The sequence below is a fragment of the Eubalaena glacialis genome, chromosome 19, assembly GCF_028564815.1.
Source record: "Eubalaena glacialis isolate mEubGla1 chromosome 19, mEubGla1.1.hap2.+ XY, whole genome shotgun sequence".
In the NCBI taxonomy this organism is placed as follows: Eukaryota; Metazoa; Chordata; class Mammalia; order Artiodactyla; family Balaenidae; genus Eubalaena; species Eubalaena glacialis.
This window is the reverse complement of record NC_083734.1, coordinates 63,330,442-63,353,093: the sequence shown is the minus strand read 5'-3', so window position 1 is coordinate 63,353,093 and position 22,652 is coordinate 63,330,442. Positions and strand designations below refer to the sequence as shown.

The following is a 22,652-nucleotide window of genomic DNA, read 5'->3' as shown; positions in this document are numbered from 1 at the left end:
CGGCAATTACCAATTTGTTTTATTGTCTTCCTAGTTTTGCCTCTTCCAGAATGTCAACAGTCGGGCTCTTACAGTGTGCAGTGTTTTCAGACTGGCTTCTTTCACTTAGTCATGCACACCGAGGTTTCCTCCATGGCTTGAGAGCTCATTTCTTTCTAGTGTTGAATAATATTCCATTGTCTAGACGTATCACAGTTTATTTGTTCACTCACCTACTGAAGGACATCTTGGTGGCTTCCAAGATTTGGCAATTATGACTAAAGCTGCTATAACACTTGTGCAGGTTTCTGTGTGGACATAAGTTTTCAATTCATTTGGGTAAATACTCAGGAGCATGACTGTTGGATCATTTGGTAAAGACCATGTTTAGCTTCGTAAGACACTGCCGAACTCTCTGCCACGGTGGCTGTGCTAATAATTCTGAAAGAGCCACGAGTAAAATTCTGAATCGCCTGCCAGACTTCTGATCAGGCAGAAAGATGCCCCCCGCACCTGGTGTTTGTCTGATTCTGGGATGTGCGCTAGCGAGTTGTCTGTGGTCCTCAGATGAGGCATCAACAACATGGAGTTACACAGGGAGAAAGCATTCCCATTTCAAGGCTTTGTGCAAAAGCTCTAATCTCTTACTTGGGCTAATCTTCCCCTAGCTCCTCGGTAACATCTGCTTGTCAAGGAATAAGTCAGGAAGGTGACCATGAAACGACCAGGGCTGGGAAAACACTATCCCAGTTGACCTGGGTCACCCAACCTCTTCAGCCCAAGGCCGAACTAACTTCCATAATTTCTTGTTACACCAAAAAAAAACCCCCAAAAAACAAAAAAACTAAACACCTCTTTGGATTCTCTTCTGCCAACCTGATATTTTCAAGAACCTCCTTAATAGCGAGATACACTAAGAATATGATACCCACAGTAACAGGGGCCAAGTTTTAGCCCCACCTAAGCCACACTGCACTGGGCACGGTGCCCGTCTCCCACGGGGGTGGCAGTGACACCGCGGGAGTGGAGGCAGAACCAGGACTCGACCCTGTCACGGTGCCCGCTCTATGTGAGCAGGACAGGAGTGGGGTGAGGACATCTGAGGAACTGCCCCGACCCCTGGGACCTTTACCCGCCCCTCCTTCCTGTTCTGCTTGGTGAGAGATGATGGTGCTGATTGTGAGTAGGTAAAACGCATCCTGGTTTACAGCGTCATTTACCTGTGGCCGAGACCCAGACTCCGTACGGGCCTGGGGCGCTGGGGCCACAGGGACAGAGGCCACAGACCATCCGCCTAAATACATGCGCTACAAACTGAGCTGGCAGTATTAACTAGCTGTTCTCTCCTACCACCTTGCACGCGGACTCCCCTAGCGCTCTGCCCGGGCTGCTGTGACAGCACGGCTTCAACAACAGACGTCTACTTCTCACGGTTCTGGAGAGTCGAGGTGCACGGCCAAGGTGCCGGCGGGGCTGCTTTCCGGCGAGGGCAGCGGCCTCCTCGCTGTGCTCTCGCCGGTCTGTCCTCTGTGCGCTGCCCTCCTGGTGTCTCTCATGAAAACCTCAGTGCTCTCTGAGGGGGCCCCACCCTAGTGGCCTCATCTGGCTGTGATCACCTCCTGGAAAGCCCTGCCCCTATAGACAGTCACACTGGCGTCACCTTCAACACACCAAATTCGGGGGAACATGATTCCACCTGTAATTCTTCCCAACAACCGGAAGGCCAGGTTCGACTGGAGGATTCAGGGGCCCCTGAGACGGCCCCCCGGACGTGGAGGCGTGGCCCGCTTGACTGCTCTTGCCGCCCCCCTCCACCACGGCCACGATGAGCCTCCCGCACGTCCCAGCTCTGTCCCACCTGCCCGTCGGACGCAGGCGTGTCTGCGCCAGGAGGGCGGCACTCCGCGGGCCGATCAGAGGCTGCACAGGTCCTGGGAAGGACTTCTCAGACCCCAGGTGGGCACGTCCCTTTGACCCTACAGACCCCAAGCCCGTGAGGAGGGCTCAGGCTGGGGACGCCCGACGAGAGCCCTGTAACGTTGGGGGCGCAAACTTCAGCCTGCAGCCCAAATCCAGCCTGACCCTGCCGGGTACAGCCTAGGAGCTAAGCATGGTTTTAAGTTTCCTGAATGCGAAAGAAAACATGTAACAAAGACTGTCAGTCTTTGGAGCCTTCAGGCAGGAACAGCTGCTCAAACTGGAGAAATCTAAAATCTAAATGAAGGCAAAGGCTGAAACACTTACTCTCTAGCTGAGCCCGGCTCTGTAACCCAGGGCAGGGGCCCCTCCTGCCTGGGTCCTCGGCGCTTCTGAGACCTGCCCCTGCGGGGTGCTGTGCTGAGGATTCTCCGCTGGCCACACAGAGCTCAAAGCCAGCTGTGCAGGGGACTGGCCCCAAAGACGGCCACAGTGCCCCCCGCCCCCATCCTGCATGGCCCCTGCGGCGTGACAGCGCCACGCCTCCCACCAGGATTTAGTACTTACATCACCTCCCCTAGACGCCAGGCTGGCTGTGGACTTGCTCCGACCTGGAGAAGGTGGTGGGAATGACACAGTAATCAAGTTCTAGGTGAAGCTTAAGGGGCCTCCACTTTTTGGGGGGCCTCAGTGTTGTACCCTCTTGGGAGTCACCGTGGCGAGACGCTCCGGATACACTACTGAATGAGGAGAAATCTCACGGAGGACAGAACACAGAGAGGAGGACCCGTGGGTCTCGGCCAAGAGCCAGCAGCCCGGGGCCCCCGTGGACCACCCTCCAGGGCCCAGCAGGGCCACGGCGGCCGGCACATGCCGGGCAGAATCCCAGCGATAATGTGGCTGTGGTTTTAAGCCGTTAAGTCTTGGGTGGTCACACAGCAGCAGCAAGTTGAAACAACTGTCACATAACAGACGTGAATGTATGCAGCCCTTCCCTGGAGGCAGGCCAGGCTTCTTACGGGCAAGACTTCATCCTCAAAGTCGTATCCCCATTTCACAGACGTCACCCCAAGTTCTTAAAAGAGCAGAACTATAGCCAGAGCTGACTACACAACGATAAAGGAAAAGCCACCTGAAATCAAACAGGAAGTCTTTCCTTCTCGGAAACATCACGTCTGCGTGGGGCTAAGGTAGAGTCGAGCTGAATTAATCCGGAATCGAACGCGCCACCATCAGCCTCTAGTCTCTCCTCGAGCGGTTCTCAAGCTCGGCCACTGTGGCCCTGGTCACTGGTCTAGGCTGCGGTGGCAGGCGGCGGGGAGCGGGGCCGGATTCACTGCTCCGCGCCCCCTTTGGAGCCCCCTTGTCTCAGGCCTCCTCTGCTGAGCAGGGAGCTCTTCAAGACCTGCCCACCGTGAGTCTGAACAAGATAACCGCTCGTGCAGTGAAGGAACGAACTGGGCGTCAGGAACACATTTTGTGCCTGTAAGACCTTAATCGGCTGGGATAAAAAGATTTTCCGGAATTCAGTCTGGTGGGTCTTCACAGACGCGTGTGGAAGGGGATACTGAGGCATGAGGGCCACAGGCCTGCACTTTGGGGCAGGCAGCCCGGGGTCCCGGCCCCGCCACCTGCTGTCTACGAGCCCTGCACAGGGCTCCTCTCCTCCCCACGACTCCTCTTCCTTGTCTGGAGAACAGGGATAACGCCACTCACCCAAGGACTGCTGTTAGAATGAAACGAGGTAACAGGGGCAAGTGCGTGGTCCACACCGGCAATGAGAGCAGGTTGGTCATCTCCGTCCAGACTCCCACCCCCTCCTCCCCACAGCAAGGTGAAAAGGAATTCAGTGATCTCTGACCCATTTTTACACGATTTAAACAAATCCCCAACTGAAGGGCCAACTCATGCAGCCATGGAATTCCTGGAGTAAAGACTTATCAGGGCGTCATTGGTGCTTGGAAAACAAAGACGGGGACGGGATGGAGGGAGGCTCACTTGCACCCCCGGAGGGAGGTGGTCAGTCCCTGGGTAGCCCTCCTCCCCGGACCACAGCTGCTGCAGGGAGAAGCTGATCAGCCCCGGGTTCAGAGCCCAGGCCTGCCCTGCATCTGGGGCACGGGAAAAATGAACGAATCTCTGCCCCTTGGGTTCATCATCTGGAAAACAGGGCCAATAACACTGACTTTGCAGACCCGACTGAAGGATTAAACAGACTCACGTCGATGAGGTGCCCTTGCCTGGGTCTCACACGCAGCGGGCATCCATCAAGGGGCAGCTAAGTCACCAGGAGCTGGTCATCTGTGGAGGGAGGACTGGGAGGGGGAGGGGAGGAACAGACTGGGGTTGTCTCATGGACCACAATATCCCAGAAGGGGTCAAATGCTCCAGAGAACAGGCTGAACTCATTAAAGTCTGATGCCACGAAAATTATGAGACAGATAAAGAGCCGCAGGCAGACAATCAAATATATGAGATAATAAAACCAACATCATTCCTCAAAAAGATCTGAGAAGAGTTATATAATTTAAGGAAGAACTCCCCCCCAGAATGCCTGGCCTGGGCTCTTTAAACGTTTCTTGGGGGGAAAGCGGCTGCTTCATCTTCTCTGTGACGCTGGAGTCATTGGACCGTGACCTGACGCAGAGGGAAGTTGGCCTTTGATAGAAAGAAAGCGTCTTCTGGTTTATCGTTCTCTTTCTTTAATCAAGGGCTTTCTCCGCGGCTGCCCGCCTGGGTTGGGTTGGGGTCAGCGGCTCAGAGGCGCTGATCTCAGAGGGGCCGCTGCTGCACTCACTGGCTTCTTTCTATCTCGTTTCCCCATTTCTTCCCAGCTTGGCAGGGGCTAATTTACTGCCTGGCTGCCCGGCTGTGTGCACCAAATGAGGTCTTTTCTCATTTGACTTTTAGATCCTTTTTTATTCTCTGCCCCTCTCTACAACCCTTTCCCCAGAGGCCAGGAGACGCTCCGGGGACGTCGGTATTCTGGCCCCTCGGGTCCTGAGCTGACTTCCCTCTACCTTGGACGCTTGGGGATCCCCGGCGGTGGGTAAGGGGGGGCACGGGGCCACACCCCTGCCCCTACACGCTCTGTCACCTGCCATCAGTCTTGGGTTCCAGCCCCGGAGCTCCCGACCCCTCAGTGCCGGAGCCTCGGCCCTGTGCCCCGGCCCATCTGCCCCGCCATGGCCATGGCCAGACACACAGCTCGCTACGCCTGCCCCTCACCCCCCCACCCATCCCACATCCCTCCTGCCCCCGGGGTAGCGGCCCACTCGTGAACAAAAGCCAAGGGTCCTGCTGCCTGGAGCTCAGCGGGAGACAAAGAAAGAAGTAAACACGTGAGCACGCGACGTGGTCTATCCGAGGGGGACGTGCACCGCGGAAGGGGACCAGGGACATGGCTGGAGGTTTGCCCCCTGAACCAGGGTGGCCGGGAAAGGTGACCTCCCGGAGGTGACACTTGCGCTAAGGCTTCAAGGAGGAGAAGGAGGGAGCAGGCTGGTCCCCGGGAAAGGAGGGTCCAGGTAGACGGAAGGAGAGAAGAATTAGGCATATTTTACATAAAAATGCAGACTTCTGGCTGTCGTCACGGGCAATCCCGTGCCGGCCTTCTCGCAGGGCTGAAAGGAGAGGCCGGGACCCCCGGGACGGGTCTCCAGCTCTCCGAACGCATCCAGCCCAACACGGACGGCAAGTGTGCGCGTCTGCCTGCGGGCAGCTGGTGGCGGGGGGACCCGCAGGCTTCCCCCCTGGGGTTGTCCCGGGCTGGAGGGCCGTCTGTCGTCACCCGGGGACACGGTCTCGCCCGTATCTCCAAGCTCCCCTGGGCTGCAGTGGCCCGCTCCTGCTTCCAGCCCCTGACCCTCCTGGCAGGGGGCGCTTGGTGGACCCTCGGTGAGCACCTGAGGGGGACGGGCTTAGAGCTGCTGGCTCACCCCGGCTTCTGAGAGGTCTGCCCAGGATGGGCAGCTGGACCACAATCCTGACTCGCTGCCCCAGAGACGGAAAGGTCTGGTCACGACTCAGACCCCTCGGGCGTTAAAGAAGAAGTGGTCTATAACACGTCAGTGCTCGTTTCTCACTGCTTTCACTCGGGCAAGTCTTCTCGTCTCCCTGGAGGTGCTGTGATACGTGCACAGGATACACGGGCTTTGGGGTCGGAATGCCTCGGCTGCAAATCCCACCTCTGTCTCCTACCAAGTGGCACAACCTCTGCTCGTGCATCAGGCGTGACCAAGCGGAAGCTGCGTTCCGAGGGCTCAGTCTGCAACAGGCACTGCCCACACTGCGGGTGACGCCCTCTGCGTGTGGGCTACACCCCCCGGCACGACCAGGCCGAGAGCGAGGGGTCCACGTGGTGCACTTTCCAAGAGCTTCGCCCCTACCGCTGCCTCGCTCTCCCAGGAAAGGGCGGGCGATGCTAGCGTCCAGGCTGCCACTCGGCTGCGGCAGATACCTGCCTTGCGACTGGATCTCGCTCGCCCGGAATAGCTGACTTTCAGATGGGGGATGAAACCCAGGTGAAGCCTCAAGGACTCTCTCGCTGGCCTCGAAGGATCCTTTCTATGTCAAAGCAAAGAGTCCCCTTCACGTCGGCTTCAGGGATTAGTTCCTGGTCGGTGCCCCTTTCCCAGCGTCCATCTCGGCGCCAAACTTGCGTGTTAGTGACATTTTCTGCCTTTGCTCATCTTTACCGGTTAAGGAGATGCTACAGTATCAATCCATTTCAAGGCTTTTAACAAACAGCCATAAATATTCAAGCCTCCACTTTGCCTATTTAGGAAAATGCCACCTAAGATAATTATTTTGCCTTTGCCTGACAGAAAGCTTTACACAGAGGACAGGATTATTTTCACCTCGGAGCAAATTCAGAAACTTGGAACCTAGATGGTCTTTTCTCTACCCTGCAATGATTCCTTGGGTGAAATATGCCAAATTCCTGGACCCTTATGAAGAGAATGCTAGCAAAAGGCTAAACAACCAAAAGTTATTCCTGACGGAGCTCCCAAAGGAGCGCAGATTATTGTTCATTGAAAGTCAACCGGCATCTAGGTATAGATTTTGGTTCCTGTTTGCGTCACCTCCTCTAGACGGGAAGCACTTCCAGGGCAAGGCCCCGTGTGCTCTCTTTCTGTGTCCCCACGATGCCACGCTTGCTACAAAAAGCGTGCAGGATGCTCTCTGGACACACAAACTGCCCCGGGTTTGAGTGGCTCAGAGTGGTGGGCAGTGCGAAGGTCTGCAGGCAGCCTGAGCCTGGGGAGGCAGCTGGATTCCAGCATTTTTAGCAAACGTGGCCCCAGGCTGTTCCTGACTGCCTCGGACACTCATCTGAAAGAGAGGCCTGCTGGCCCGTTCCTCTACAGGGTTTGTGATGAGAAGGAAGTACAGAAGGTGCCCAGCACACAGTGGACACTCAATAGATGGCAGGTGCTCCTTGATTGCTTGCACAGCGGGTATAAAGAGAGGAATGAAGGCTTACAGAACCTGAGGGTATCCAGAGCCAGAACGTGTGATCCAGTGTGTATTAAGAGGCCCAAAGCTGGTTTTCCATAAAGCCCTCTTTGACAGCCTGTTCCCAGCACCCTTCTCTCTGATGGATGTTCCCAGCACCCTTCTCTCTGATGGATGTTCCCAGCATCCCTCTCTCTGATGGATGTTCCCAGCATCCCTCTCTCTGATGGATGTTCCCAGCATCCCTCTCCCTGATGGTGTTCCCAGCATCCCTCTCCCCGATGGATGTTCCCAGCATCCCTCTCCCCGATGGATGTTCCCAGCATCCCTCTCCCCGATGGATGTTCCCAGCATCCCTTTCCCTGATGGATGTTCCCAGCATCCCTCTCTCTGATGGATGTTCCCAGCATCCCTCTCCCTGATGGATGTTCCCAGCATCCCTCTCCCTGATGGTGTTCCCAGCATCCCTCTCCCTGATGGATGTTCCCAGCATCCCTCTCCCTGATGGTGTTCCCAGCATCCCTCTCCCTGATGGATGTTCCCAGCATCCCTCTCCCTGATGGTGTTCCCAGCATCCCTCTCTCTGACGGATGTTCCCAGCATCCCTCTCTCTGATGGATGTTCCCAGCATCCCTCTCTCTGATACCACGTCCTCAGGTTCTTAGCATGACATGGCCAGCCCCATACAGGTGCGATCTCCTAAATGGCAAACAACTTCTCAGTTCAAAGGGTCTTTTCCAGGCCAACCTAGTCTCTGTTGGCCCAAAAAAGTGACCAGGGAGACAGCAATGGCCAGGGTCTTCTAGGACACGCTTCTGGAAGACTGCAAGAGGCTCAGAATCCAATGTGGCAAGTGAGTCAAGTGAACGAAGGACCAACTTGCCTTGCGACCGACAGGGCATCTCCCCTTGAGATGGGGAGATGACCCTGGATTATCTGGGTGAGCCCCATTAATCCCAAAGGTCCTTAGGAGAGGGAGAGAGATTATAAGATGCTACGCTTCTGGCACAGAAGATGGAGGAAGGCCCATGAGCTGAGGGCTGCAGACAAACCCCAGAGGCTGGACAAGGCACAGATTCCCCCCAGAGCTGCTGGAGGGTGTGCAGCCCTGCCGGCAGTCTGGCGCTAGCCCAGTGAGACTGCTCTGGGCTTCTGACCTCCAGAACCGTAAGATAATAAATTTGCACTGTTTTAATCCACTAAGCTGGCGGTTGTTATAGCAGCCATATGAAATTAGCACCGCGAGGAACCTTGAAAAAAAAGGTAACAAACTTCAATTATTTGGACAATTTCATCTATGTGGAACGCTGTCACTCCTGGTGATGTCAGACGGCTGAGGTGTCACTGAACACAGGAAGCTATCTGTCTGATCAGCAGGGACCTGGTCTTGATGAAGTTCAAAGCCACCTTTACCCCTCAGACTGCTGCCATTCCCTGTCACCAAGCTTTGACAGCAACTGGTGGGTGTCACACAGAGTGGGCACAGCTAATAATCACAGCCTGCTTAATACATGTCAGCCAGTAGAAGGCTTCAGAATAAATACTGCATCAGGAGGTTGTAATTTTTTCTATACCGTCTCTCTATTCTTCATGTTTGAAAAATATTTAAGCTCATTATATGCATGGAGATACTACGGTGTGAGTTTGCAGGGAAAGAGGTTATGTAGGTTATGTATCAAGAGAACATCCCATCTTTGCCCACGTAATTCGGAATTTAAGTTTCTAAGCCTATGTTGCTACACTGTCTAGGAATATAACAAGCACAAAAAGCCTTAACAAAGGGATAAAGATTAGCTTCCCTTTTGGAATAACGGGTATAACGAGGGTTGCCAGGTGCAAACACTGTACTAGCACCTTAGTCCTCAGAGCAACTCTACAGGGCGGACAGTATTATCCCTGACTTGCCACTGTAGAAACTGAGGCTCAGAGAGTTTGAGAAACTTGCCTGAGTTCCCACAGCCTGTAAATAATAAAGTCAGGAGTGCAGCTCACACTGGTCGGATTTCCAATCGCATGTCTTTTTGACTATTGCTACTGCCTCGGAGATAAATGCATGAGGTGCTATGCTGAATAAATACCACAAGGCCACCGACGGCTAACACGAGAGCTCTACAAAGAGCTGAAGGTTGGCCTAACGTGGAATCCATCACCTCCTCCCTGCTGGAGCTCAGTGGGGAAGGGACGGTGCCGTCCACAGGGTGGGGCATGGACAGAAAGGTGGCTACACAGTGACCCAGGGTTCTAACCCACCCCATCACTGGCATGTAGGAAGCTTCGTAAAACAGGAAGAAAGCGGCTCAATATGTGTTATGACAAAGACAGTGCAGCGTGGCCACTGCTGTCAACACACAAATCTTGGAGCCACTTTGCTTAGAACCACGTGGGTATGCTCTTCCCGTGATCCACTGCAGTGTGCCGCTGAGAGCACGAATCACTGATTTTCTGACACAGGAACCAAACTTATGGTCACCAAAGTGGAAAGGGGGGATAAATTAGGAGATTGGGATTAACGTATACACACTATGGTATATAAAAGAGATAAACAACAAGGACCTACTGTATAGCACAGGGAACTATATTCAATATCTTGTAATAACACATAATGGAAAAGAAATCTGAGAACGAATCTGAATATATATATATATATCGATATATACACATTTATATAACTGAATCACTTTGTTGTACACCTGAAACTAACGCATTATAAATAAAGTATACTTCAATAAAAAAATAAACCATAACAAAACAAAAAATAAATCACTCTGATTTTGCTAAAGAGGCATCATCGAAACCACCTTTGACCCAGTGTTTCCATGCAGAGCCCTCCCACGAGCAAGATCCTCCCTTCTTTGCCCCACAGTGTTTCTTAAATTGGTTTGCTGGTGACCATGTAAGAAATATGTTCTACCATGCACGCATCTCACACGTACGTATAACAAAAGCAAAAGTTCCGTGAACCAAGGCGTATCCTTACTCTGTGCGGGGAGCTCCCGTGGTTTCTTTTTCTGTATTATTTATTCCCCACACATCGACTTGGTGACTCAGGGATGACTCTACATCCCACGAGGGGGCTGTGTCTGTAGCTGGAAAGCCCTGGTCTAAAAAACCAGGCCAATCGGGGTCCTACCTCCGGGGCGATGTAATCCGGGGTCCCGCAGAAGGTCCTGGTCGTGACCCCGTCCATCACGTGCTCCTTACACATCCCGAAGTCTGCAATCTTGATATGTCCTTCCGAATCCAGCATGACATTATCTAACTTCAGGTCTCTGCAAAGAAGCAGGTGGCATCAGCATCCTTCCCATAATGTCACATGCTTTGCTCTGCTGCTCGTGAGACAAAAGCGCACGTGAATGGCTGCGTCCCAATGGCACATTAACTACAGTCGCGGGAGTGCTGGGACCGGGAACTAAGACTTATTTATTTTTCCATCTCTAGAGCCCAGTGTAGTGCCTAGCATGCAGCAGGTACTTAAGAAATGCAGACTGAACAAATGACTAAACGACTGAGCTAGCGATTCCGGACCTTGGCTGTGCAGGTGAATCACCAGAGATCCCAAGTGAGCAGCTCTGAGGAGACCCCAGTCACCGGTTTATTAGTGTCCCACCCGGAGGGATCAGGCACACAGCCAGGTGTGCAAATCACGGGCTCAGAACCACCTCGCTGGGTCACCCGCGTCCCTTCCATTCTGCCCCGTGCCGTATGGTCTTCTAATTACTCTCTGCTTAATACTGGAGAACATTCTCCCTTCATTGTAACCAACAACGGGAGGAACCGAATTCAACAGGTGTCCCCTTCCCCTCCCAGCTCCCCGGGTTCCTCTGCTGCGCATCGCTAACAGGCATGCAGCTTCCACCGGCCCCTCACCTCTGTGCCAAATCAAAGGCAGAGGAAGGAGCTGGCAGGGAAAAGAAAAGCACGTTTTCGTGCGGAAGCAGAAATGAGAGAAACGATCTTCTGAGGTCCGGAAACCAGAAGATGGTTTGGATTTGCCCGGAGGCTACGGAAAGAATGGTGGTCCCCGCAGGTCTCCGTGACCCGGGGCATGGTGGTGGGGGGGGTCCGCTCCATGTTCTAAGTCCCCATCACAGAACTCACACCCACAGAGCCCAGAGGTCCAGCAAAGCCTCCACAGTGCTGCGGCCAGCAGAGCTTCGATACACACCTATAAATGATTCCTCTTTTATGAAGAAAGAACAACCCGATGGAAATCTCCGCTGCGTAGAACCTGCAAAAGAAAACACCTGTCAGGTGTCTGGCTTGCTTCCTTTGGCCTCCTGGATACTTTTTACCCTCAAGATCGGGCATCGAAATGGCAAAAGAATTTTGCCAGGGAAGACCCTGGACGAGCAGAGATCAGCACTGCCCTACATGTGTCGTCAACCCTCTGCTGTTTTATGACTCCAACTTCCCCAAGGAATGATACAGCTAGTAAAATCAATGAAGCAGGTTTATTACCTGTCCCCAAATAAGCGCTTCTTATCTGGGGCAGGTAGACAGGTAATTACTGCTTAAAAGACATTTTGAATACGATCTTTTAAAGAGTGGCTGTCTGCTAGGTTGTTCTATGTCAGGGCTACGGTGGATTGGAGCAAATTTCCATTTTCTTATTCAAGGGCAGAATACATTAGTGTTTGAAAATACACTTATGCCCTGGAAGACAAAGGATAGTGTGTGATGATCTCTGTAGCTGGTTTACTCACCCCCTCACCCCTACCCCAAGTGCTGGGAGAAATGGGACCCACGCCAGGATTCAGACCTGACGCACCCTTTTATTTTTTCATTTTTACAATATTCTTACAATTTTAAAAAATTATTTATTTATTTATTTATTGGCCGCGAGGCACGTGGGATCTTAGTTCCCCGACCAGGGATCGAACCCGCGCCCCCTTCATTGGAAGTGCAGAGTCTTAACCACTGGACCGCCAGGGAAGTCCCCTGATGCACCCTTTTAAATAATTCATAGTAAAAAGCAGTTACTGCCTTCGCTTCAGAATTGTTCATGGGTCAATATCTGAAACTCTGAATAAGTGCTGAAGGAGGTTTTAAAATCTGCACAGCGTTTAGGAGTTCTTGACGTCTAAGAAGACACAAGATGCTGCCTGTGTAAACATCATACCCGGGAGGCTTCAAATAAGCACACGTGTTTACATGAGCAGAGAAACAACACCAAACTCTCAACAGGGGGGCGCCTCTGAGGGCTGGCAGGAGAGGGAGGGGCCGGAGGAGGGAGAAGAGAAGGGGTCACAGGCGACTTTCACATGATTTTTTCATGCGTTTCTATATTTTTAAAGTGAAAAACTTTCCAGCAACGCAAATACAGGGGAATGGTACTAAACGGGACGCCTGTTAGCTCATGATGGAAGGTGGCTCTTCTGCTCTGTACAGCTCTGTGTTGTCAAGCTTCCTTCTGTAACCTGTGCATTTTAATGCTTGTAACTAACAACACGAGAGACAGGGCCACCCGCCCCTCCGGTTTTGAGCGTCCACCCAAGAATGCCCTGTTCTGTCTCCAGTGAGTCTTCCCCAGACCGGCTCACCCCACACGGGCCAGAAGTGCTCCAGGTTTATCTTTCAGACTGAACATCAGCTGGAACCCGATTAACATTTGCCCACTCGATTCACCAGGGCACCTGCGCACTGGGCATCCTCACTCCCGGGACAAAAGAGCTGTGTGTTTAGATTTGCTTCTGTGAGTTTCCCGTGACTTCCTGGCCCCTGGAAAATGGGGTGATTCTTCAGGTCTCAAAGCCTCACCTCTAGATGGATGATTCTCTGCCTTTCCCTGAAGCCCACATCTCTCTCCGGGGCTGCCGATTCCTGCATCCCACTGAGACCTTCTAAGTGATCCCCTGCAACCTCCTACTCCTGGATGGCTGCCCCTCCCCAGTCTACAAAGGGGCATCACCTGGAGAGGCTTCCCTCTCCTCACCCCCAGGCACCAAGTTCTGGTTTTCTTCCTCCAGAAAGTCTCTCCACACACTGGCTAGTCTTAGGCTCCAGCCTCTGTCCTCCACACAGACTGTCACCTGCCCCGCCTCCGCCGGCCATCCTTCCATCTCCTCTTGGCCAGGGCCCCGTGGAAACTTCACCTGATGCTGTCAGGCCCCCCTGAGGCCCCTTCCAGGCTCTCTTGTCCCCCTGCCAGGCCCTCTGCTCGGCCCATCACCCAGAGACCCTTTATTTGTTCAATTAACGAGTGAATGGCTCAATCGACAAGGGTGGAATGGGGTGACAGGGCATCTATACACCTGCATCTCCAACTTGCCGGAAGTAGAATAAACTGCTCCGGGGGAGACGTTTAGGTGTCAACCAACCTGCCCCCGGGAAGGTAGCAGTGCTTCACCCCAAAGCGGGCAGAGCCCCGCTTCCAGATCCCCCAGCAGAGGTTCCCGGGTGGGAGGGCTGCGCGGTCTACGTTCGGGGACTTTACAAACTACTCACACTGCTTGCGGCTCCTTAAATTTTCCCACTTGCTGGATGTGGTACATGAGGTCCCCGCCATTGACGTATTCCATGACGAAGTACAGCCGATCCTGAGGACCAAGGTTGACAGGTGAGCAGGTTGACAGCAGCAGGGTGGCGGCCTCCACTCTCCCAACTGTGTTCTGCTCACCAGTAAAACGTGGGCCACACTGGCGGGTTTGCCCAGTAGAGCCGGTCAGGTTTTCTCCCCCAAATAAAGAATAAGTAATAAGCCCTATCGCGCGAGGGCCTGGGGACGTATAGAGTCACGACGTAACCCTGAAACGACGGGTTATGTCAACCTGTCTGCTCCCTGGCTACGTATGCTCCGGCTCCCGATCATAGGCATGGCCTCAAACCTTCTTCCCTCTTCTCCTACACACAGAATACGCTTCTAAGTTGGGGACAGCGTGAAGAATCCATATGGGCCAATTATTTCATTTTAACCAGTGTTCTGGTTTGCGATGTCTAGGAGGCATGCCACAGTAATGTACACTAATGTGTTTACCCGGATGCTCCTGAGAGCAAACCTCATGGGTGAGGCTGGGCTTGTAAATTACAGATGCTCAGTGATGTTTACTGTGAGGGATGGGACTGTACGTGGAGAGGTTAATCCAATGTTCTTTTTATGCCCAAATGTTGTTTTTGATTTTCTCTGTCACTGATATGCTAAGTGTTGGCCCCATGAAGCGCATACATCATAGAACTAAGTAAATCTGCATATTTATGAGGACAATACGTTGGGACAGATGGGGAGACTGAGGGGGTGTAAGAGGAAGTAACAGCACAGCGCAAGGTAAAAGCTGACCTCTGCCCTCTTCCAGAAAACCCCACCATTTCACGGAGGAGAAAGAAAAATGATGGAGCTGCTGCTGACAGCCAGGGAAACGGCTCCGGGAGCTTCCATCTCTCGCTTTCCTGTTACAAACTTTAATTTCAATTTTATTTCCCTGCTTTGTAGCTTTCCAGAGCTTAATCAGTGTAACCAGGGTTATGGGATCTGGGCTGGGTTTCTTTCTCTTCTTTGCATATTGCTAACTTCCCCCCTTGGTGCTACCTAGGAGCTGCGGCTGGGAGCAGGGGGCCGGCCGGCTGCCGGCAGTAGGCTGACCCGCGGTGGCTGGGGCCCGACCCTGCAGCCCCACTGTCCGCCCGAGGCTCCAGGGTGCTGCTCTGCTAGTAGCCACGACGGCTGCTGAGTACTGAGCCACGTCTGCAGGAGGACAGCCAGGGAGGCATGCAGAGCCCGTCTTTGGGAATGGCCTCACTGTGGTGCCACCTACATGTTTGTATTTCTTGTAGGTTACTCGCAAGCACTACGCCAGGGCTGACTAGTGCTTTGGACATAATCCGCTGACTAGTGCTTTGGAAATTATTTTGTCCTCTCTTTAGTTAACCTATACGGCAGGGCTCAGCAAACGTTTTCTGTAAAGGGCCAGACAGTAAATAATTTAGGCTCTGTGTGTGTCTTGTAACTACTCAGCTCTGCCTTTGTAGCATGAAAGCGGTAGATGCTGGGTAAGTGAAGGGGCAGGGCTGTGTCCCAAGAAAACCATTTATGGACCTTGAAATCACAATTTCATCTAATGTTCGCACGTTACAAAACAGTACTTTGTTTAAACCTTCCTCAGAGCTCACAGGCCATACAAAGCAGGCCAGGCTGCCAGCCCTGCCGTGCGCATTCAAGAACACACTCTGTCACGACAGCGGGCCTCTGGATGCTCTGACAGCTGGACCGGGGTCTTAACAAGCCAGGACTGTGAGTTACTGTTTTGTGTCTCCAAGTCTCAACATATTGCCTGGCGTGTGTTAAGGAAACCTTTGCTCTAAGCATTCACGGAACTAAACGGAATTAACGCTAAGTCTCTAAGTAGGGCACATCACACAGGGGGATGCCCCGAATCTACCAGTGGTACCCAGGCCGCTCGGCAGAGGAGGATGGGGGGGCTGAGAGGCCCCCACGTTTTGTCTCTTCCCAGCCTCTTCCCAGGCGGAAGGCTGGCTCGGACTCCGAGGACCCTGTGTGGTTGGGGGCAGCTCGCAAGGGTCCTTACCACTGTCTGGAAGCAGGAGTGCAGCTGCGTCAGGAACGGGGGCTTGTCCAGCAGGGCCAGCACCCGCTTCTCCACCATGGTGCACTCCACGTCATCATCCTGGATCACCACATCCTTCTTCAGGATCTTGATGGCGTACAGCTCCTCGGTCCCCTTCCTGTCTGCAAGCATCACCTGCGGGCAGACCGAGGGCAACCTCAACACTCCAGGCCCACGGCCGGCACGGGGGCGGGGAGCCGGGTGGGGCGGCCGTTCAATATTAATAAAGCTCCACCTCATGTGCCGGGTTTGAAATACTGCGCATCGCCGCACATGAAATTCCTCAGGCTGCCCAGTTTCTAAGCTGCCAGGGTTTACACTCCGTGTAGGCTGCTGCCACACGAGGGCGCCACTGCAGCCGCTGAAAGGGATACTCAACATTCTCTGCAGGAGTCTCGCATCAGGCACGTATTACAGGAGCATCCTCCGAGCAGAAATGTGACTGACCTTTGTACACTTCTCACAAGTCAGGAGCCAAGTCCAGAACCAAGGGGGCAGGATCAAAATCAGTTCCTGGATCTATCATGAGATGTGGGGCCAGAGAAGCAAACGTAGGCACACAGGCCGACCACTGAAGAAACCCAGTTCAGCATCTGTTAATGATCACGTTTGCTTACTGTAAGTCAACATTTAATTTTTAGTTGTGAAAACTACTCAGCCAACATTCTGGAGCACCCACTCCGTCACGCACCCAGAAACGGAGACACACAGGGAGCCTTGTGTGGCTTTTTGGATACAGTTGTTTTTAAAGAAATGGAAGTGGGAAACCACTGAGAAACGTGTGCAGAGCACAGGGAATCTGAAGGGCTGCTCTGGAATCCTCGGGGAGAACAGGACTGACCCCAACGTTCTCTGCCAAAGCCTGGCCCCGTCGTGGATCCGGTTCTCTTACCTTCCCGAAGCTGCCCTTGCCCAGCACCATGAGGAAGTTGAAGTCGGTGAGTTTCACTCTGTCGAGGTTGTTGGAAGGCTGTCTCCTGTCCTCAGAAGGACTAATGACTTTGTTGCCAGCAGGGCCGAGCTTGGCTTTCTAAACAACAAGCACACATGTGAAAACCGTCAGTCGTTCTCCCAGGGAAAAAAGTGATAGAAAACTCTGTGACTGAGCTGGATACTGTGTGGGAGATGGGATGGGGTGAGAAAAGGAACCAGGGTGATGAAACACATCTTCCTACCTCCGTGGCTATACTCCCCCTAAGGGCAACATTTTCAAAGGAGCAAAGAGTTGCCCGTACCTATCACAAGACGACTCTTTGTCTTTTTTAAAACAAATTAATTAATTAATTAATTAATTTTGGGGGCAGTGTTGGGTCCTCGTTGCTGCACGCGGGCTTTCTCTAGCTGCGGCGAGCGGGGGCTACTCTTCTTTGCGGTGCGCGGGCTTCTCATTGCAATGGCTTCTCTTGTTGCAGAGCACAGGTTCTAGGTGCGCGGGCTTCAGTATTTGTGGCTCGTGGGCTCAGCAGTTGTGGCTCGTGGGCTCTAGAGCACAGGCTCAGTAGTTGTCTTGCACGGGCTTAGTTGCTCTGCAGCATGTGGGATCTTCCCAGACCAGGGCTCGAACCCGTGTCCCCTGCATTGGCAGGCAGATTCTTAAACCACTGCGCCACCAGGGAAGCCCGACTCTATGTCTTTAACCGAGAATCAAGTCACAGAACTCTGGCAAGGGAAGGTTAATTCTCATCCAGGGATGGAAAGGTTAACTTCTTGCGGAAAACGGGGCTTTGTGACAGTTAATGTAATAAAAGAAATAAACTGTGTACTGATGCTTTCCTTATTTGCAGATTTTCCAACTTAAGATTAATCTGCAGAAACCCATGCAGAAAGGGAGAGTGTGTCCTCTGGAGAAAAACCGCTTAAACGGCAGGCCGTGGGCATGATTTATTGCTACTTTAAAAGGCACAGTAAGAAGAACAGAGGGTTGGGGTTTTTTTTTTTTTAGGTAAAGAGTTGGACTCATGAAGAATGGTGACATGTAAGAGCATCTGGTTTCCCACGAAGCCCACAGTGCTCTCTGCACCTGAAGAATCCTGGGTCGTGACCCGTGAGTTACCCAAAGGAGTTCTCACCCACTAGACTCATGCTGCGTAAAGACCACCCCTCGTTACTCTCACGGGGAGTTAGAGTCTCAGGTCAGAGGTGAAAGGTGCAGAGAAGGCAAGGCAAGGGGGTCACACGGGGACGTCAGAGTCGGTGAAGGAGCCCGTGGAGAACTGGAGCAGGTGCGGGCTTCCCCACAGGCTGAAATCCTCCTGCCAGGGAGGGGCTGGTTGCCGGCCAGCAGCTGGAAAGGCAGCCCGGAGCCAAATGGCAAAGGCTCTTGCTCTGGCCCTGTTCTTAATGAAGGGGTCCAGCAGATCTGAGGAAGGGCAGCTTTGGCTCCCAGGACGATGGCAGGAGGTGGAGAAGGCTCTCGAGAGCTTTCGTGTAGGACCAGAGCGGCCCCAGCCCTTGGGGGGAAACGCGGGATTACTTCTTTAGCAGCGGAGAAAGCTCTCGAGGAGTCATCCACACTCCGCGTGCGCAGGAGCCCCTTCATCCACAGTTACTGAGCTGCTCGCAGCCGGCGCTGCTGGGGAGGATCTGCGTCTGCAGAACGTCAGCGCCTCCGGAGCCCCAGGCCCAGCCCCGCACTCGGCACGAGCTGTGCACTCAGCATTATGGTCGAAGGAAGAAAGAAGTGAAGCCCGATCGTGCTCATCACATGCTGGGCTGTTGGGTGACGCCTTTCTCTGATCAAAATAACCCATTTGCAGAGAGATCAAACCCTGGGGATTGAGTGCCAGCTCCGATGAACTGAGTGAACCCACCAAAGCAGAGGCACTAAAACATGGCGGAAAGATGGCCCAACTCTTTTGCTTTAAGGCTGGAAGTATTTAAGGCAGTTGTACTAGGGCCCTAGTGACAGCGCACGTGCGAGGTGGCGGGAAAGACGTGTGAACCTGGGGACCACTGGAAACACGAATGCTCCATAGAAACAAAACCGGAAGGAGACCTCAGCGGGCCTCGCCGGTGACAAAGGGTGGAAGGGATTTTCAGACAGACTTGCGAGAAAGAGCCAGGACGTGACCACGGGGGTTACATTCACCCCCCTCAACGGCAGGACCAGCCCTGTCCTCCAAACATCGGCCCAAGAATGATTCCAATTTGATAAGCCTTCTGGTTTGTGCCTAAATTTAGATAGATAATCAGGAAGTCCAAGATGGGAATACCGACTATGCCCCTCTATTCCGTTCTTCCGATGGATACAAAGAAAAAAGGGATCAGAAAGAGGTACAGAGACTTTAATTTCATCGGGAACTTCATGATGATGTCTGAAAAGGCCCAAATGCAGTGGCCTCGTGCTTCGAGGTGCTGGAGCGGCTGAGGGGCAGCAGCAACGTGCCTGCTGCCGCCGAGCGCAGCGGAGGCCCCGGGCAGGCGCCCCCAGTGGCCCCGGTGGCCTTGCCCGACCGTCCCTGCTCCTCCCTCCTCTGACGCTTCAACTCCAGTGCAAGAGGGGACACGGGCTGAAGCAGCGAGGCCTCCAACCTGACGCCTGTACCAGGGCCGTGGCCTTGGTCTCATTCCAGGGACAGGATACCCCTGCAGTCAGGCGCTCGGGGACCTCTGAAGCCCGGATGCTGCTCTGAAATCAGTGTGTGGGGTCTGGGAGGGACGACTGGCCGCGAGCGACCCTGACTCCCAGGCGGGCCATGAGCCCGCGGCCACGGTCAGGGCTGGCTTCTCCGCAGCCCGGCCCCCAGCGCGGGGAGGCCCCAGCCCCAGGCGGCTGGAGGAAGAAGCGGCCTGGGGCCCTCAGGCAGCGGCCCTGCCCCCGAGTGCAGTTTGCCCCACAGACCCCTCGGCCTCAGCCCACCGCCCAGGCTGCCCCCAACCCAGGCCCTGCGGCCATCGCAGCTCTGAGCTTTCAAAGCAGCTCTCCCCACGGCAGAAAATCCCACGGGCTCAGAATCTCATTATTCTGGGCGGGCCTGACCTGGGGCTGGAGGAGACCCCGGTGGGCCCCTTGGGAGCCGCGTCTCTGGGGGCAGCAGCGAGGCCTGGGGGCCGGAGGGCAGAGGACCCCAGGAGGGGCGTGGGCACTGCCCCGGCCCCCGCCTTCTCATCGTTCCCCCCAGGCTGTCTGCGTGCGGCTCCGCCCCGGCCTGTGCCCCCTCCCCAGGGTCCAGCTCACCTGTCACGTCGTCCTGCTCTTCTCCCCCATGGTGCCCTGGTCTCCTCCTAACAGCTCCCAGGGCACCTGGTGAGTATTTTACTGCGTCTTTATGTGTTTGATGTCTCACTCGACAGCTAACCTGTCATGCCAAATCCACCTTCAGATTCGTCCAGAATCCGCCCTCTCCTCAGGGCCTCCTTCTCGACCTCTCTGGCCAATCCGGTCACCACCACCCCCAACACTCGCTGGTCTCCCCGCTTCCACCCTACCCCCCGTCTGCTGCCTGCAGGGATCCTGTTCCAGGGGATCCTGTCCTGGTCCCCGACGTCCCGTCTGGCGGAGAGAAAGGCCGAGCCCTCCCAGTGGATGAGGAGACCTGGCCGGGCTACCTCGGACCTTAACCGCCACCCCTCTGGCCATCTGTCCGGCCTCGGGTCTTTGGTTGCCCTTCCCACAGGGGCCTTGCTGTCTGGTTCGTCCCCAAATCCAGCTCAAGCAGCACCCCTCTGTCTTCCTGATGTCTCCATCCGGGAATCTCCAACCTGGGGCCGACAAGGTCTGTGACTGGTCCACGTGCCCTGAGCCTCTGGCTCTGCGCCCCTGTGCTTGCCTGGACTGGCCCACAGCTGCTGTCACGGATGTCATGTCATGTCACGTTTCCCCAGCAGGGCTGAGCCCCGTTCCCAGTTGAAATTCTTGTTCTCAAAACCTTGTGGCAGAGTCGGCTTCCAGGAGAACCTCAACACACACTTGTACCTTCTTCTTGGATTTGCTCATCTGTCTTCCTCACTAGACTGTGAGGCCCTGGAAGACAGGGACCATCTTATCCATCTCTGTATCTTCAGGCCCAGCCGTCGTGGGGCCCGTGACTACACACTCACTGAATATCTCATTCACTCACTCAGACACGTGAGTTCACGGGGAGCACTGAGACTGACAGAATCGGACGAGGCTAAACCATGAGCTGTACAGTCAGCCTGCAGCTGGGGCTCGTGGGGGAGATGACAAACGTCAACACAGAAAGGCAGCGGTTACCAGGTGGTCGCTTCCGAGAGCTGCCCCTGACGCTGTGCATCTGGACGTTCACACATGGTCACGATTCCTTCCCTCGAGCCGTCCCTGGTCCAGCTGGGGCAGCCACAGGGAGGGGCCGCGAGGGCGTCCCCGCCTTCAGGGAGGATGACCACGTGGTGACCCTCCCCGGAGGCCACGCCAGCCCGGCCAGCAGGCCCTTGGAAGAGCTTCTCTGCAGGGACACGCCTCCAGTGAGAGGACCCGCTGGGATCCTGGACTGAAGAACAGCAATGACCTTCTGAGCCCCAGCGGCCTCCCAGCAGGACAGAGAGACCTGCCCTTCCCGGCCTGCATACTGTTGACAGAACTCCGGTTGTCAGGAACGTGATTCAGACGCCACCAGGAGTGCAAGCAAAATCAATATGTGTCCAGCGAGAGAGGGCCTCCCGGCAGAGCCGTGGGCAAACCCATGAGGCATCAGAATGACCACGCTGGCATCTCTCGCTCTCAGCGACGCAAACACGGCCCGGCCCAGTCTGATGCCCTGCGGGGTCCGCGAGCAGCTGGGAATCCAAATCACGGACACCGGAGAGCTGGCTGCCTCCTGAAGGCTGAGATTCAGAGGCGAGAGGCCACCACCAGGGCTGCTGAAGCTCCCTGCTGAGAAAGCTCAGATCTTGAGTGAAGAAAGCTGACGGAGGGCCGGGCTCTGAGCCACATCGATGGCATGGAGCTGCCGTAAGGCGCCGTCCTCCACCCCCGCAGGTGGGGCGCCTCGCAGCCCTGACGTCCTGTGTTGATTTCTCTAGCGAGCAGCAGCCCAGGGTTCGCAGCCTGAGTCCCAGCTCAGCACACACAGCGTGTGGCCGGGCACAAGCCCCGGAGCCCCTCGGAGCCTCTGGTCCATCCTCTGTAAGACGGGATGATCCTGCTGGCCTTCCTCTCGCCGGGCTCTTGGGAGGAGCAGATGCCAGGACGTCTGGCACAGTAACTGGTACCCAGCAAGGGCTCGACGTGTGGCACCTCTCATTTTTCTTCCTAGTCACCTCCATTTTCCCAAGAGGGCCTAGTGGAGCCCCAGCACAGAGTCTCTGCTCAGCACACGGTGGGTCTTCAGAACCCCCGGGTCCTCGTGTGTGACTTCAGAACACGGTAGCATGTATTCCACAAATATCTGTGTGTCCGTCATGCCTCAGACGCGGGGGCTAGATGCTGAGGAAACCAGATCAATAAGTAGCCTCTCCTCTGAAGAACTTGCAGTGCAAAGGTCCTGTGGTCCGTGGACCAGCCACATCAGCACCACCAGGCGGCTTGTCAGAAATGCAGCCTCTCCACCCCACCCCAGATCTACCGGATCAGAACATGCTTTTTCAACAAGACCCTCAAGTGATTCCTGCACACATTTAAAGCTTGAGATGTGCTGATCTAAGACAATCAAAATGTTTCTCCCCAGATTCAATGATCCCAAGACTGTTTTCACCTCTAAAAACCTTCAATTATCATATAAATCAAGGGCAGCTCTGGAAAGAGCCTCTGACTTGGATTCTAAAGAGCTTGCATCAAATCTT

At 54.4% G+C, this 22,652-nt stretch overlaps 1 protein-coding gene across 2 annotated transcripts in view; it reads right to left on the bottom strand.

Annotated features, from left to right (window-relative positions):
* PRKCA (protein kinase C alpha) overlaps positions 1–22,652 on the bottom strand; it is a 360,902-nt gene that overhangs the window by 30,038 nt on the left and 308,212 nt on the right. For both annotated transcript variants that reach the window (XM_061175760.1, XM_061175761.1), the window contains 5 exons: positions 16,804–16,941; positions 15,873–16,046; positions 13,798–13,889; positions 11,519–11,581; positions 10,484–10,622 (listed from right to left, as the gene is read on the bottom strand). In XM_061175760.1, coding sequence (XP_061031743.1) covers positions 10,484–10,622; positions 11,519–11,581; positions 13,798–13,889; positions 15,873–16,046; positions 16,804–16,941 — 606 coding nt within the window. The remainder of the gene's footprint in view (positions 1–10,483; positions 10,623–11,518; positions 11,582–13,797; positions 13,890–15,872; positions 16,047–16,803; positions 16,942–22,652) is intronic.